Source organism: Corvus kubaryi, unplaced genomic scaffold (genome assembly GCF_017639235.1).
Source record: "Corvus kubaryi isolate FWS band 111438036 unplaced genomic scaffold, C.kubaryi_AGA036_p1.0 split3-37173, whole genome shotgun sequence".
Lineage (NCBI taxonomy): Eukaryota > Metazoa > Chordata > Aves > Passeriformes > Corvidae > Corvus > Corvus kubaryi.
Window position 1 is genome coordinate 514,237 of NW_024582085.1, and position 15,801 is coordinate 530,037.

The window sequence follows — 15,801 nt, forward strand, 5'->3', positions numbered from 1 at the left end:
ACACACTGACCCATCAGCATTTGCTTCAAGGCTATTTCAGATCATGCTCTAAACGTGGTTTATCTGTATTTCCTACCACAGAAACACTGAAGGCAGGAGGGTCCCATAAAGTTTTATCTAATGTTAGAGGAAGAAGACCAGGTCTGTCTGAAATCAGTTTGGCTGCAATAAGGTGAAAGTCCAGATCTAAATTTTTGCTTCTGTCAGGATGGAAACATCAAGGACCCCTGGGAGAACTCTTTCCCCACTTTTGACCCTTGGCTGAGAAATAAACAATTGAATCACTGATACTTTCTTGTAGACCTCAGAATTCCAATATATACTCCAAGAATACCTTACCAAACCATTGCTCCACTGGGACATCAGTCTTCCACCCTTACTCACACTTTACTGGCAAAAGAAATAGGACACGTCTATTTTACAGTAAAGCTCAAGTAGCAAAGAGATACAGACTGGACAGTTATCCCAACCACCAGCACCAGAAATTCACATTTGCCACTCCATTCTGCCCTTCTAGAAGAGGTCTTCTGAAGAGCATTGAAAAATGAACTAAAGAAAAGTACAGCTTTAGGATCAAATATAAGTTAGACACACCTGGAGAGAAGAACTGCACATGTATGGGATGAAAGCACCTGGTCACTGAGGAAAGATCCTGCAGTTCTGTGCAAAGCAATTTTTTCAAGTGATACTTTCCCTAACTCTTCTCTGATGCTATGCCCTGTTTCCATATCAGAGCACAAGTGTGGTTTTGACCCTGGAAGACTGGGTGAATTTCTACCTGCACCTCTCCACACACCATTTTGCATGGCTACAGTACAGACTCTCTGTCCCACAAGTACTTCAAGGGTACCTACACTGGTGTTATCAAAGGGGCAAGTTTAGAACAAGGCTTTAGGCCAGTGCTTGTCTCTCTCTGTCAAAAGCAGGAAGCTAAGGAGAGCCCTGAACCCACTGAACAGAGAGATTTAGAAGCCCACACACAAAGTGATGGTAAAGAATGAAAAGAAATGCTGCAATCTGTGATTTAAAAAAAGCGACAAATAAGTGCAGATTTAAAAACAGCTGCATCTCTCCTTAGTATCTGCTATCCCAGGGAAACAGATTGCTTAAATTACTGAACTGAGGAATCTACACAACTAAGTGCATACGCCCAAATAGCCAAGTACCAGGGAAACACAGCATCAATCAGCAGCTGGAATAACCCAGCCCTGCAGGAAGCCAGCACTCTAGGAACACTGAAGAAGAAAGAAAATGAGCTGAGTATTTTCATGCTAGAGGTAGTAATAGGTCTTGAGTTTATGGATTTTATAGCAGAAGTCACATTTCTTGCATCTTTCCTTTTCAGAGGGTTCTGGTTTCTTGAGCTTCACTCTCTTCCCAACAGAGCCATCTAGTGAATGAGATCTCATCTGTGAGAAGGAAATTTTAATTTATCACACTGTAAGCATACACGCATCACAGGAAGGCTCTGCAAAGCAGCCTGTAACAAACTAGCATTCCAGTTGCTCCAGTCAGAAATTGCTAAATGGTACGTTTGTCTTGGCTGGGACTTAAATTCCTACCAGCGTGAAACTTCAACATTTTTAACACTTAAATTCATGGTATTTTTGTGAACAGTTCATCCGAGACTCAGCCTCAACCTGAAGCCATAATGCAAAGGTTTTTGTTTATGCAAAATCCAGTATCCTCTTCAAAGCTGATAGGCATTAGAGATGTTACTTCAAACTTCCTTAAAGCAGATACAGTTTGTTCCATCAAACCTCCTGGGGGTTACTGTTTCTCTCATGGCTGTTCCCTGCCCTCAGTGCTGCTGAACACCACATCCACTGCTGAGAGAACAGCAGCTCGGCATTGCTCAAGATTGAACAGGGACTTTAAAACAGGTGAACCATCACCACTAGTGGAAACAGTCCCTGTTTGTGAGGACTGCCGTCTTTTGGACACGTTCCTCAGGAGCGGTGTAAGACGACACTACAACGCTTCTATAGTTAAGCTCAAGTACCCCTTAAACACATTTTAAGGAGGTTTCCACTGCAAATATTTAGGATCACTACCACCCAGAAGAACATGCAGCAGGGTTTTCCCTAGTGATGTGAGACCAAATACAGCTTTATTTACACACAATTCAACAAGTTAATACATGAGTTCAACTTTCCTGTCTGCACACAAGGGAGAGTCTTCACAGCATCCGAGCAGAAAAGCAAGACCAGCCCTTTTGTGTGTGTACAGACTGGTAATTGACTGCACACAAGTATGTGATTAGGTACAGAAGGGTTACATTTAAACGTTTCAACCATTTAAGTCACTAAAAACAACCATGCTACACTTTAAGCAAAGTAAATTGAAGTTACAACTACATTTGGCTTCCTGCAGATCAGCTGATCTATACACAACTGTGTATAGGTAATAAGATCAAAAGCTGAAGTTGATTGTGAGTTTTGTTCAAAACATTAGCACTTGTATTGAGCTGTGTTTAATGGATAACTATTTATAAGACTTTCCTCATACACCTGCACCACCTTTCAAATCTACAAAACGTTTCAAATTCATCCCGGAAAATGCCTATTTTATGTTGTCGTCTTTTCCCAGACACGGGGAAAAACTGCTAAGAAAGTCAGAATAGATTTTTTCACTGCAAATGTAGATCTGGGCTATCAAAGTTGTGTGCTCCTAATTAAAATTTCTCCCCATATCTGAAGAGAAAAAAAAGAAATGCAAGAATACAAGTTCAATAGACAGATCTGAAGATGGACCTCTATCTATTGTAGGTCCATATAAAGCAAAAGAACACAGTGCTCTGCTTCTCAGGAAGCTCCCTCTGTTTTGCTGTATTTTCCATAAATGCAGCTGCTAATAAGACTTTATAATGTATGACTTAAAATTATTCATTAAGAATGCCTTCTAATTCTTTAGAGAATAAATGACAGCAGGATTAAACAAGAAAAAGGAAACATAATGATCTTTAAAAACCAACGCATCACACAAAGCGGTCAATCCTAGATATAACAAAATCCACTACTTTCCAGACAAAGCTGGCTTGAGTTTGAAATCAACCTACAGTGTATTTGCCCAAGAATTGTCCTGTCAGGTAAAAGCACACAAGTTTTTGTCAGAAACATTTATTAAACAAAACTGATACCAATGCACACATAGTCAAGTTAACACCCCTATTAAAAAAAGCAATTCAGCCAAGACCAAAATTATCTTCGCTTCTGGAAGATGTTGCCACGGCCCATACCACGGCCTCTTCCTCTTGCAGCCACTGAAGAAAGAAAACATCAGGAATTACATGAATTTGACATACCTGCATATTTATCTCAACAACTGACAAGCAAAACATCAACAACACTCAAGGTCTCTTGCTCAGAAGCAAGGAAATGCTCAGAAAGTGATGTGAGAGCAAGAAGCTTTCTGTGAGAAGAACCAGAACCTAATGGTCCCACAGACTGTCTCCTCAGAACAACTGCAGTACATGTTCATACATCTCATGTTCCTTCTGACACACAAATCTGTGTCACCCAAGAGATTTGAAACCCACACTCTTGCAAGGTTTTGCAACACTACTCAGTAAGTTGCTCCCCCACTTAAACGTTACTGCACACTGAAGTTAATCAGGGGCTTTGTGGCACATCATTGTTACTCAGCTAACTAATAACTAGACTGAGCCCCTGAGAAAGGCACAAATGAGAGAGAACTACAGAAAAGCTAATAATTACAGCTTTCCAGTAGCTTAAGTACCATCTTTATAAATAAAGTTGTTTTCCTACAAAAGCTTAACAAGAACACCTGAATCCTTCCCTAAGTACTCCAAACAGCGGAGTGGCCACAATTGCTGGAAAACAGAACTCTTAAGTTTAAAAGAAAGGCTCTATTTAACAAGACTACTCACTACCTCTAAATTATTGTAGCATCAATATTACACATTCAGGTAATTGGGACAATCTGAGTCTTGACTCCCACCGTAAGATGAAACATACAGAAAAACACTGTATGAACCAGTAATCTTTTCACTTCTTACTGCTTAATCTCCTCAGTGACAGAGATGAGTTTTCCAGTTCTACAGAAAAATAGGGGGAGGGACCATGAACAAATTGTACATACCTTGAGCTTTGAGAATAGCTGCTTTCCCTCGCCCAGCTCCAGAACCCTGGTTTTTATTCTTCATGCTCTTTAGCATAGGAGCATTCTTCAACATATCTGGTAAGATGAGAAACCGTATCTTGCTGCCCCTGATGTACACCTGCTCAAGCTGTGCGACCCGTCCATCTCTGTATGTCACTGTTATGTTGGACATCTGGAAGGTAAAAATCAGTCAGTGCTTAGAAAGGCCTCAGCTGTCACACAAGGCATCACAACCATTTAAACATACTCCATGCCTGCTGCCCAAGACTTTTGCTTTCTCCCCAGTTTACACATTAGCTTTATCAGCGTCATCATTTTTGTTTTCTCATATGCAGATAGTTTTAATAAGGCTCTTCAAGTACTATTAGGAGAGCATTCTGATTTCAACAATCACTTGCCTGAAGTCAAAATTAGGCCCTCTTGAAATGACTAAAGTAACGTGCATTAAATAAACTTCCGTTTCTTAAATCAAGGTTTTTTTATTCTTTATACTTAATGGCCTTAAATAAAGAACTCCATAAAAACACTGTTCACAGGACAGAATCTTAAAATCCCTAATCTTACTGACAGGGATGCCGAATCCTACTCTGAAACTGGAAATAAGCTCTGGCCTCTTTGGAGCACTCTGTAATGATGAATACACTTCACCATGGTAAGAAGCAGCAGCACAGTTTTCTTTATCCCAGGACTAAAAGCAACAGTCTTTTAATCAAATTTTCAGCCTTCCCAGGCCCAGATCAGCTAACTTTCCCTCCATCCTTGTGAAGCAAAAGATACCTGACAATTCATGTTGTCTTCAGCTTCGATTAGTTTGCCTCGATAAACTTCTCCTGTATTGGTCTCACACGTCACAATGTGGCCCTCTGCCTCATGCAGGACCTTGATTGGCACTCCAATCGACATGGCTGCAGTGCTGTGGCTCTACACCTGAGGCAAAAGGAAAACAAAAGCTGTTATTACAAAGAAAGATGTAGAATAAGCTCCACCTACGCAATCCATCATCTTCCCCGTTAGTGTAAAGCACCAATTTTCTCACATTTAAACACAACATAACGCTCTGACTATGCGTCAATAACACTTCTCCAGAGACGTACCCATGTAAAGACTAAATATCAATAGCCAGTCATTTCCAGGTCTCTTCTAGGAAATTCACTTTTAAGTACCACATAACGAACCACTCGTATCTCCGTGGGAAGAGCCCCAGGTACACCCCATAGCGGTATGGCCCCTGCGAGCCCAGCAGGCAGCACGGCCGCGCTCGGGGGCCGCAGCGCCAAGCACCGGGCCCTGCCGCGAGGGAGCCGGGGTCACCCCAGCCCTCCCGCACACCGCCGCTCTGACCCGGCCCCCTCAGGGGATGCGGCGCCGCTCGGACGCGTCCCCACAGCGCCCGGGGAAGCGAAAAGGCCCCGCAGGGGGACACGGCCCGGGGCCGGCACTCACCACCCAGCGCTGCCCGCGCTCTCCGCTAATGGCCTCCGCCGCCTCCCGCCCTGCTCCGCGCGCCGGAACCGGAACGCGGCGCTGGGGGCGGCGCGGCCTCGTCCCGTCCGCTCCCGCCCGGGGCCAGCCCGGCAGCCCCGCGGTGCCCCGTGCCCGGGGCAGGGCCGCGCGCCCCCCGCCCGCCGTGTCATGCCCCTGCCCGCTCGCCTGCCTCGCCGCTCTCCCCGCCGCCACGGCACGGGGCAAGCACCCCGGGGCCCGGCCCCCCTCAGCCCCCGCCTCCGGGAGGAGCCAGCGCCGGGCCCCGGGGCTGTGCCGCCGGCTCGGCGGGGGCGGCAGTGAGCCGGTGGCGGCACCCGCCACCGCCATGAAGAGTCCCCGGGAGGCCGGGGAGCCGCCGCCAGGTTAGTGCGGCCCGCCCAGCCCGGTGCTTGGCGCTGCGGCGGGGCCTCCGCGGGCGGGGGGCGGCGGGGTCCGCCCGCGGAACAGGTCTGGGAGTGGTCACGGCGGGCGGCTCCTGAGGGCCCCGCCGGAGCCCCCGGCCGCCTCTCCGTCCTCCCGAGCCGCTGTGCTGCGGGTTTTGCCCGCAGCAGCGATGTGGAATTGCCGGCTCCGTCGTTAAGGTCGTGGCGGCGGGGATCTGGCAAACCGCAGCGGGGTTCGCAGGGTGATTTACAGGCATGGGCTGGTATCTCGTCTTGGGACAGCCGACAGCCATCCCTGAAGAGCTCTGGGTGTGTTGGGAAACAGGTGATTGGAAACTGAACGGCCAAGAAAACTTGTTAGTGCTCTCTGAAGCTTTCACGTAGAAAATATGTACCCCTTGGTTAACGTGGGACTTGCTAGAGGCCCTGGCTGTTAACAAAAAGGGGACTGATTAATAACATGCCAAGGAAAAATGATGATAAAGCATTTAAGAAGTCCTGGTTTGAGGACAAGTGGGAATTGATTTTCTTTGGGTTTTGGTTTTTTTTTTTTTTGTTATGATACTTGAGAGCACCTTAAGCTAGATGAATTAAAAAGACTGACTATATCAACTGGTATGCCACTAGTCATGATTAAACAGGGGCACAACTAGGAAAAATATAAATAATATTACATCAAAACTTGACAAGTCCGCGTGATGTCAAATGCATTTTTATTTCCATCATAAAATGTAGATGACCTTGTTAAAAAAACTGCTCAAAGGCCTTTTCTAGATCAAAGGTTACTGAGAAAAGCCCTTTGTGATTAACTCACTTTGGTCAGTGCTGAAGTAGCAATGACAGGCACAGCTCTTCCAAGTCCTGCCGGTGGTGAGGGTGTTCCTGAAACTGAAACCACCACATTGCCAACTCCATAAAAATAAAAACTAAGGCAGAGGATGGAGCTTGTATTTTGGGACTTTTTGGTAGATATTATTAATTTCCCCTCTCTACTGAGGTTTTGGTGGAATTAATACAAAAGGGCAACTGGTGCCACTTGTGAGTTTTGTTAAAATTCTGTAAATTGCCATCCCTGAGAAAAAAGACATCTATAGGAAAGGCTTAAATCTGTGGGACTTCTAAGAGATTCCAGCCCAGAGGTCTCGGTATGTTTTCTCCCAGTTTGGTTTAACTCCTCTTGTGGCACAGAAGTATATTCAGACACAAGAGAAAGGATGAATACCTGTGTCTTACCTGCTGTTATCCAGGAAATAGAGCTTCAGCTGAGGGTTGGTGGGTATGTCATCCCACCAAAAAAAAAAAAGAAACTTCCAAGGGAAAAGGCGGTGGAAATGCAGTGATCTAGGTATGGAACAATAAAGGAGTATGAGATTAAACCAAATACTTACCTATACAGAAATACTAAAAGTACGTTTCCCTAAGAAAGAAAAAAATCTACCTACCAATCAGACAAAAACATGTTCCTAAGTTTCTGTGGCTGTAGTGCTGAGGACAGGCTGACTTTTAGTGGCATGGCAAAACATTCCTATATGGATTGACATCGTTTGTGTTCTACTCACACAGTTGACTGCATCCAGCTGAAAGTGCCAGTGATTCAGCAGCTGTACCACTGGGACTGCGGGCTGGCCTGCTCCAGGATGGTGCTTCAGTAAGTGGCTCTCTTAGTGTGGGAAATCCCATTCCATGGGGAGGAATAGCGGAAAGCAAATCCCAGGGAGAAGAGGTGTGTTGAAGCAGCCATGAGTTCAGTCTTAGGGAGAGCAGCAGTTTTTGAGATACCCTTGGACAGTGACTGCTGCTTGGGCCTGACCCAGTTCTCTGGCAGGAGCAAGGGAAAGTAAACTGAACTTCAGATGTTTTTGAATAATTGACTGATTAGACAGATGCAGAATACCAAATCAGCTCTATGACACGCATAAACTCATAGAAAGTGTTGCCTCTTTCCTGTTGTTACAATTCAGAACTGGTAGTTAGCTGTGACTCACCCGATTCCTTTCTGTGTTTTCAAATGATGGGTAGGTGTATCCCAGTTTATGAGTGTGTGCTGTACGTGTACTACCTCTGTCCTGCTAAGCCCCCAGCTGGTGGGATGAGTGTTTGTGGTCCAGGAGTAGTTTCAGCTTCAAAACTGTGTTGCCCTTTGGGGTTTTTTTTTTTGTTTTATTTTTGGTTTTACTTTTTTCTGAACTAGTAGCTGTCCTGCTGAACTCCTCTTTCCTTCCACAGAGGAACATGAGCTTAGGTGCAGGAGAAATACCTATTTAGATGTCCACTTAGTAGATATGAAGCAGAAGATTTTCATTTCTCTCCATCCCTTCTGCCAAGACGTTAGTCCGTGTGCTGGTAATTTCCCATCTTGACTACTGTTAACCTCTATTCCCTTTACCTCTTTGCCAATCCAGTCTGCCCAAAACTCAGCTTCCAAGATTAATCTTCTCACCCTGCTGATCTGACGTTGTTTGTCCTGCATTCTCAATTCCAGTCCCTTTTTATTTTTTATCATTTACTTCCATTTGTTTTCTTACTTTCAGAACTCCCTGTAACTGCCTCGCCCCACCCCTTTGCAGCCTGTCCCAAGCTTCCTCCTGACTTCATCTCCCCTTTTCTTCCTTTTGTGTCATCAGTGCCTAAGACAAGTGTCCTCTGAATATTTACTGAATTCCTTTACGGCTCCTCCTTTTGAAATCCATCTATTGCGTGAAGGAAGTCTTAGTCTTTTAACTCTTCTTTGTTGACTCTAATACACTTGTACATTTACACTGTAAACCCTTCAGGACAGAGTTCTATACCAGCTTGCCTCTGGTACAGCACCTGTACACTTCTAACACTCTGAAACAGTCAAGGCACCACACATTTCCAATTTTAAAAAGTCAGCAATAAATCCAGTTAAATATTCCCTACTCCCTTCCCTTAAATTTCTGTCTCTTTTGTGGGTTGGTTTGTTTTTTTTTTTTTGTTTTTTTTTTTTTTTGTTTTTTTTTGTTATTTCTTAACCAAGCCCATTGTTTCAGTTTTTATGTGCTGTGATGTAGAGGCTTGGGCTACAGCACACATTTTACTTCTCCTAAGATCTGTGCTTCCCTTCCCCTGCCTTTCCTAATACCATAGGTACCTGAATCATTTGGACAATGATGAGTTTCAGAAAGCCATCCAGGAACTCCAGTTAACAAAGAGTATCTGGACTATTGACCTGGCCTACCTAATGCGGCACTTCGGAGTTAAGCATAAATTTTGCACCCAGACACTCGGAGTGGACAAGGGCTACAAAAATCAGGTTAGTATTCTCATCTGTAGGGGAAGAGCAGGCAGCTTTAAAAGCCCCAAGTATCATGCTATAAAAGCTCTGCTGTGCTACTGACAGTCAACCACAGTTAATTTGACCTACTGCCAAAGGTGGTACAAATCTGTTCCAAAGGCAATATGATCCCACATATTGATTCCATCTTTTGAATTTTTAAAAAGTTTGCATGTAGTGTTCATAAAAGGTTCCAACCTATTTGACAGCCTTGGAGACTGAAGCCCTGTATTTATCTACAGAACAGGTACAGCCTGGGCAGCAGCAGTGTTTAGCTTCCACACTTTCCCCACCACCGTGCCTCAGCCTTGACCTGGAAGATCCACCTCTAGAGGTGAGAGGGGAACTCAGCCTCCCATCCACTAAGAGCTTGGCCTCTCCAGGACTGCCAACAAGGGGCCAAGGAGGGCCTGTAGCAGCAGTGGCTTTAATACAAGCTCCTGCCCAGTTTCCCCTGGGAAACAAGACAGGCTTCTCTCATGTAGGCAGCTGAACAGCCACTGGATAGAAACTGCAACAGTAACTGACCAGGAGTGAATTTAATTTGTAATTCAGAGCAGAAGTCTGCTTCCAGTGAACTAAGGGAGAGATCTTCTATCCCATAGCCAGATCTCCAACTTATGCAGGCCCCTTGTAGCAGACTCTTAAGTGGTGGATTACCCAAGGTAAACAGCATTCCAGTTCAGAACTTCTGTTATTTCCACAGTCATTTTACAGGAAGCACTTTGACACAGAAGAGAATCGAGTGAATCAGCTCTTTGCACAAGCCAAAGACTGCAAGGTGCTGGTGGAGAAATGGTAAGCTTATAGTTTTCTTTCTCTTTGGAGATTCTGTGGGCCCCTGCTTTTCTTGGAGGCACCAAGCTAAACTGCTGAAAGAGATTGAAATCAAGCCCTAAGCCCTTTTTCGCAAATTAGTGTCTTTCTACTATATCTGTCTCAAAAACCCCCATGCACATCAAGAGCTAATAATGAAGCTTGAAGAAAAATTAGTCATGATGTAAAATAAGTGATATGAAAATGCTGACAGGAGCTGACTGTTTATGTTTTGAATTTGGTTATCCATTACACTTAGGCAGCAGGAGTGCCTACAGCACTCTAACTGGCCATTGCTGGAATTAAGGAGAATTCTGTGTGGGTACAGAACTCGTTGTTCCCAGAGCTATGCAAACATTATGGATCTCTGTTCCTACACAAACATGCAAAGTACAAGTTAGCATAGGAGCTTTTGCCAAGGGGACCATGAAAGAAGGAACTCCATGAAAGAACTGCAAACCCAGAAGAAATGGAAAAACTGCAGAATTGTTTCACAACCAGCAGTGGAATTCTATTGGGAAAGGACTAAGCATCCAACGTGAGCTGCGTCCATTTTTACAGGGAAGCTGGATTTGGATCCCTGTTGTTGAAGTGGGGTAAACGATATGGGGTAAGCAAAGAAGACAGGATATGGGGCAGCCGCAACAGCATTTGAATGCTGGAGTGTAACTTACATTTAGCAGACTCAAGTGCCCTTTCTAACACGTGTGGAGTCACCATCACTCCAACTACAGCTGTGACAGGACAGAATGGACACTCAGTTCCTCTTGCTTTTGCAAGATTGTGGCCTTGATTAAGGCAGGGACAGAGGGCATATCTACCTGTGCAGTACTGAGGCTGGGGCATCAGAGTGGGGAAGTGACATTGGAAAAGATGAAATAAAAAGCACGCAAGTTCAATCAGGTGGTGCACACAGCACAGACATCTGGAACAGATCCAAGTGATGAAATTCTCATGTATACAGAACACACCATCTGCCTCAATGAAGGACAGCATTTAACAGATGAGGTTATAGGTTATATTTGGTGGATACTTACTCTCTGTAGGAGGTACTGTAGAAATAAAGCCTCAAGAGTATCAGGTGATTCAAAACTGCAGCTGGGAGAAACACAGTCCTGTGTGACACAGACAAATTTGGGCACATCTTAATTTGGTTAGTGGTTAAACAATATTTAACCACTCAGTCAATAAAGATTTGGTGTTTCAGAGGCAAGTTTTTCTAACCACCAGAGAGAACACTTCACTTAAAATTTTCCCACAACAGAAGTCCCTCAAGTTACTGAGTTGCCAGTTCCTTTATTTCTCTTCTCTGGGGCATCTGATACGAATGTCATCTCAGAATGTGTTACTGCAGAATCCAGAGCCGTTGTTCTGCACTTCAGTAGCAGCAATGAAATGAAAAGGCCTTGAATGCTGCAGGTTCTGTCAGGCTTTGTCCATAGCGAAGCCTGCAGGGTTTAACAGCAAAGACCTGTACCTGTGATACAGAAGTAGCTGTGCCAGCTGCACTGTCCACCATCATGCACTTCCTTTACGCCAGCCTCTTTCAATAAGTGTGTCTGTTTTTTTCCTTGCAGCACAGTAACCGTTCAAGACATCCAAAACCACCTGTCCCAGGGTCATGTAGCCATCGTCCTTGTGAACGCAGTCCTGCTACTGTGTGATCTTTGCTCAAGTCCTGTCAAATACTGCTGCTTCCTTCCCATTGGACAGAAGTGCTTCTGCAGGAGCCCTGACTACCAGGGCCATTTCATAGTGTTATGTGGCTACAACAAAGCCTCAGGGAGTATTTACTACAATAACCCTGCCTATGCTGACCGTAAGTAGCCTGTCCCTTTTGGATGGATTCTCAGCCAGTGCATTACTAACAAGTCTAACACAGAGCCACAGCTGGACCTCCCCTCACAGTGTGCAGGCATTTCAAGCATTGTTACCCAATTTGTCAGAAGGGGTTTTGCCACATTAATTACATCAGTGCCGCATTTTGTGGTGTGATTTAGCTGAAGCATTCATAGAGGCACTCTAGCAAATGGCTTGTTTGGCTTTCAGATGGATTAGTGAGAGATGCTGAACTGTGTGCAGAATGTAACAGAAGGGCCAGTTGAGTACCTATTTGCAGCATTACTTCAGCGAGCTCTTTAAGGTGAAAAAATCTACCCAAGTAAAGCTGTAACCTAAGCTGCTGGGTCTAGTCTCTATACTAGTTTTGTTTGTGGAGGCTGTTACATCCAGTGTAAGAACCTTTCAACAGCAAATCCTTCTGAATTTTTCATAACATTTTGTTCCTCCTTACCAGGAACATGCTGCACCAGCATCAGTAACTTCGAGGAAGCCAGGACAAGTTATGGCACTGATGAAGATATTCTGTTCATCTACACAGACAGCTGACATCCACAGAGGACACTCCTGCCCCTTCCTGCACAGGCTGCACGGCAGCTGGCTGCTTGTCTCAGGACTCCCCTGCACACCCCTCACTCCTGAACTGCAGTGGGACCTTCAACAAGGGAGGCTTTATAGACATTGACAGGACCTATATTGCAATGCTGTCTTTACCTTTTTTTTTTTTTTTCTGATGATGTATCTGATTTTGCAATGTCTGTCTCTGGTTTGTTTGTTTCTGGTTTTGTCTTTTTTCCTAATTTTCAACATTGCACATTTGACAGCAGTTCTGAACTACAGGCACAGAGCCTGTTCACTTTCAGCTTATTTTAAAATTAAACATGTAAGAAAAAAGCACCACATTTATGAACTTTAACACTTGGTAATATTTGCTTAGGTTTAGGTAAACAAAGAAAAAAAAATAGAAAATACCTGCTTCTCTCTCTGTCAAAGCATCAAGGGCTGCTCCTCATCCAAAATCTATGGATTTGAAGTTCAGCAGAGTATTATAAAAGGAAAAAAATATTAACTTAAACCACTTTTAAATAACAAAAAAATGCCTTATTGGCTCATCAGTATTGTCTGCAATGTAGGAAACTTCCCATGTACCAAATTAACAGAGATTTAGCGTTTATGCACTGCAATACTGGAATTGCTCCCTTGCACTACAAAATCCATCTCTTGGCTAAATCCTCTTGGATGAGTGCTCAGAGCTCCATATTGCTCCAAAAGTTTAAGTGGAAAAATTTTATTTGCACTTGAAAGTCTTTCTTGCTCTTTGCAAAAAGCTCTGAATGTTATGCCACCCACATGTGCCAGTTTCTGCAGAATCCATTCTAAATATGAACTTTAAACTTATTAAGCAAATGCAGAAAATTATCATCCACACTAATGGTATATATTTTGTGTGTAAAGTGTAAATATCTGACAGCATCTACTACATTGTAGCTAAAATGCTGAATCTTAATTTGAGCCAAATTTTGCTGTTGGTATTAGTTCAGTGACCTTCTAAGAAGAGCTAAAATCAATTAAGAAAAGAGGAAATACAAGCATCTCTGCTACAAGTAAGAAGCCAGGAACTTAGATTTTTCTAGCTCTTATACTACAGCTGTATTTGGATTAAGTTTTTGCTGTATTGAGACATTAAGTGAAAGTGGTAGCAGCCCATTCATAGCCCTTGCCTCTGCTACACAAGGAGCACTCTGAAGTGTAAGAAAAAGCCACTTAGTTCAGCTTCATCCATCATAATTTCCTGTAAGTCTCAATCTTCAGTCCTGCCTATATGAAAGTGAGTAGGAAAATCAGCACTGATATAAAACTAGGAAAATTTGCACTTAAGACAGAGATCCCACACCTCTGGCATAGTTTTAGGAAAAGAACTGTTCAAGTTCTGGAACTCTGTGGAATAACAGTAAAAGGATATTGTTATTTACTGGTGGATATAATAAATAGGAATCTACTTTCAGCATAGAAAGTTTTTTTACCAAGATAAACATTTTCTTTCATCAGTTGTTGACTAACTGGAAAGTATCTATACAGTGTTCACTAAGTACTTAGTAGAATCAAGAGTGCTCCTTTGTACAAAGGCAAAAAATAGTAACAGACATCTAAAATGCAGCAACCCTTAAAAATTCCAAACAAAAGTACATGACAGGAAATTTTGCATGTCAAATTTTGCTTATCATTGGTGAAGTTTAAATACATTCTGGCACTGATAGCTGCAAAATGAGTAAGAGGTAGGATGTGATTTGTGTAGAACCAGTACATCAGTGCCACCAGCAGAATCCCTCCAGAAGAAAGGTACAAAAGCTATTGTAAATAATGCCTTTCAACTCCTCCAAAGTAAGTAACCAGAAGACTCCTGATCTGAGAATTTTTATGTCCAGGGCAAAAATCATGATGATTTAGAGAGATTGTATTAGCTCTGTTAATAACTAACAGGTATGTAAGCTGCAGGCTGTTAAGAGTACTTCCTTAACCATGCATTTTCAGGTAGGTAGTTAATTCAATACCATTAAACTGCCACAGGCTTTATCTTAGAGAAGGCCTGATTAGTTAAATAAAATCAATTCTCACAAAAGGCTTGTAATTGACATTTAGCATCTTACTGTTTCTGTTACCAAAAGTGAATCCTGAGCTTATAGAAAACATGAGCTTAAGGGCAAGCTAAGTGTCCTGAAGTGCACAGACGAGTGTAACAATATTGACTGGTAAGTGTTTGGTACCCAGGGTTTAAATGCTTCAACAAAAGTGAAAGATAAAGCTGTCTAAGCTAGTGCAGACAAAAGGAGAGGTCCACTATTACAACAGGATCGTGTACAGCTACAGATGAAAACACAAGGAAGAAGTAAAAGCCAAGCGAAAAGAGTATATGACAAGTTCAGCTGAAAAAGCAGCTCACTGCACAAGCATTCAGAACATCTGCATTTTCTGAAACTTGGTTTCCCATTACAAGACTGTCTATCAAAACACTCATTCTGAAAATGTTCAGTTGCTTTGTTTCTGTCAGGATGTCAATAGCAAAGGAAGGGGATTTTACATGCAGGGATTTTATACATAAATATATTTTTATTTGTAATTAAGCCATTCTCAATAAAGGTTAAACTCACAGATAACCCTGTAACATAATGTAGCAAGTGTATTTATTAACAACTTATTAGGAAAAATGTTTTTTGAAAATCTGAAATTGTAAATTGGATAAAAACAAGACTTCAAATATTTATTACAGCTATAAATTCACAGTTGCTGGGCTGTATTCAGTCTGCATTGCCTGAACACCTATTGCCATTACCGAAATCATATGAAGCAAAATTTCAGAATACAGTACTACCTAAGAATAGCAAATGTATCATTATTACCTTTATTCCACAGCTGGTTTGTGTACTCTGCAACCACCACATATCCTACTGGAGTGCAGCCCCAGGGAAGGAGTTTTCCTTACCCATCGTGGGCTTTCTGTTCACAGTGAAAAGCATCCAACTGCCCCAGCCTTGCCTATGCATTGGCCAGGGTCTCATTTCTGCTTCCCATCAGGGCACCGAGCTTCAGAAGATACCAAAGCATCTCTCTGAGCACAACTTCTGCACCGTGAAGGGGCCCATCAAAGACACTGATCCAGCTGTGGTTGTGTAAAAGGCAACAGAACCAAAGTGGTCTTGCTTTACAGCACCCACAGATCTTCAAATAACGGGGGTGTCTGGGACATTACTCAGCTATAACAGAACTGCATCAAGTAGTTCATAAGCAGAAAAAGCAAACAAAACCCAGATGAAAACAATTTCTGCCTCCTTTCTCCCTAAATTATGCATTTGGGCAGAGGGT

At 43.2% G+C, this 15,801-nt stretch overlaps 2 protein-coding genes across 6 annotated transcripts; one reads left to right on the forward strand and one right to left on the reverse strand.

Moving 5' to 3' along the window:
• Window positions 1-2,088: 2,088 nt before the first annotated feature.
• On the reverse strand, window positions 2,089-5,830 carry SNRPD3 (small nuclear ribonucleoprotein D3 polypeptide). 2 transcript variants are annotated; one of them, XM_042015113.1, is made up of 4 exons: window positions 5,773-5,830; window positions 4,900-5,049; window positions 4,102-4,294; window positions 2,089-3,262 (listed from the first exon to the last, which is right to left on the reverse strand). In XM_042015113.1, exons 2-4 carry the CDS (start codon window positions 5,023-5,025, stop codon window positions 3,201-3,203), a joined length of 381 nt encoding a protein of 126 aa, XP_041871047.1. In that variant the 5' UTR covers window positions 5,026-5,049; window positions 5,773-5,830; the 3' UTR covers window positions 2,089-3,200. The 2 variants fall into 2 exon arrangements, with proteins under 2 accessions (XP_041871047.1, XP_041871046.1); XM_042015112.1 differs by lacking the exon at window positions 5,773-5,830 and adding an exon at window positions 5,566-5,660.
• Window positions 5,831-5,838: 8 nt separating this feature from the next.
• On the forward strand, window positions 5,839-15,103 carry GUCD1 (guanylyl cyclase domain containing 1). 4 transcript variants are annotated; one of them, XM_042015109.1, is made up of 6 exons: window positions 5,839-5,969; window positions 7,554-7,638; window positions 9,099-9,264; window positions 9,992-10,083; window positions 11,679-11,920; window positions 12,398-15,103. In XM_042015109.1, the coding sequence occupies exons 1-6, from the start codon at window positions 5,933-5,935 to the stop codon at window positions 12,487-12,489; spliced, it is 714 nt and encodes a 237-aa protein (XP_041871043.1). In that variant the 5' UTR covers window positions 5,839-5,932; the 3' UTR covers window positions 12,490-15,103. The 4 variants fall into 4 exon arrangements, with proteins under 4 accessions (XP_041871043.1, XP_041871045.1, XP_041871044.1 ...); XM_042015108.1 differs by lacking the exon at window positions 5,839-5,969 and adding an exon at window positions 6,092-6,315; XM_042015111.1 differs by lacking the exon at window positions 11,679-11,920 and having other exon boundaries at window positions 5,888-5,969.
• The last annotated feature ends 698 nt before the right edge of the window (window positions 15,104-15,801 follow it).

Excerpts from the sequence above, each read along its gene's own strand:
- SNRPD3 (XM_042015113.1), bottom strand. The coding sequence starts at position 5,025 with ATGTCGATTGGAGTGCCAATCAAGGTCCTGCATGAGGCAGAGGGCCAC. Across the intron at positions 4,295-4,899 it reads AAGACAACATGAATTGTCAG|ATGTCCAACATAACAGTGAC; the intron begins GTATCTTTTGCT and ends TTTACCTTCCAG. Across the intron at positions 3,263-4,101 it reads AGCTATTCTCAAAGCTCAAG|TGGCTGCAAGAGGAAGAGGC; the intron begins GTATGTACAATT and ends TTCTTTCTTCAG.
- GUCD1 (XM_042015108.1), top strand. The coding sequence starts at position 6,246 with ATGGGCTGGTATCTCGTCTTGGGACAGCCGACAGCCATCCCTGAAGAG. Across the intron at positions 7,639-9,098 it reads TGCTCCAGGATGGTGCTTCA|GTACCTGAATCATTTGGACA; the intron begins GTAAGTGGCTCT and ends CTAATACCATAG. Across the intron at positions 11,921-12,397 it reads TAACCCTGCCTATGCTGACC|GAACATGCTGCACCAGCATC; the intron begins GTAAGTAGCCTG and ends CCTCCTTACCAG.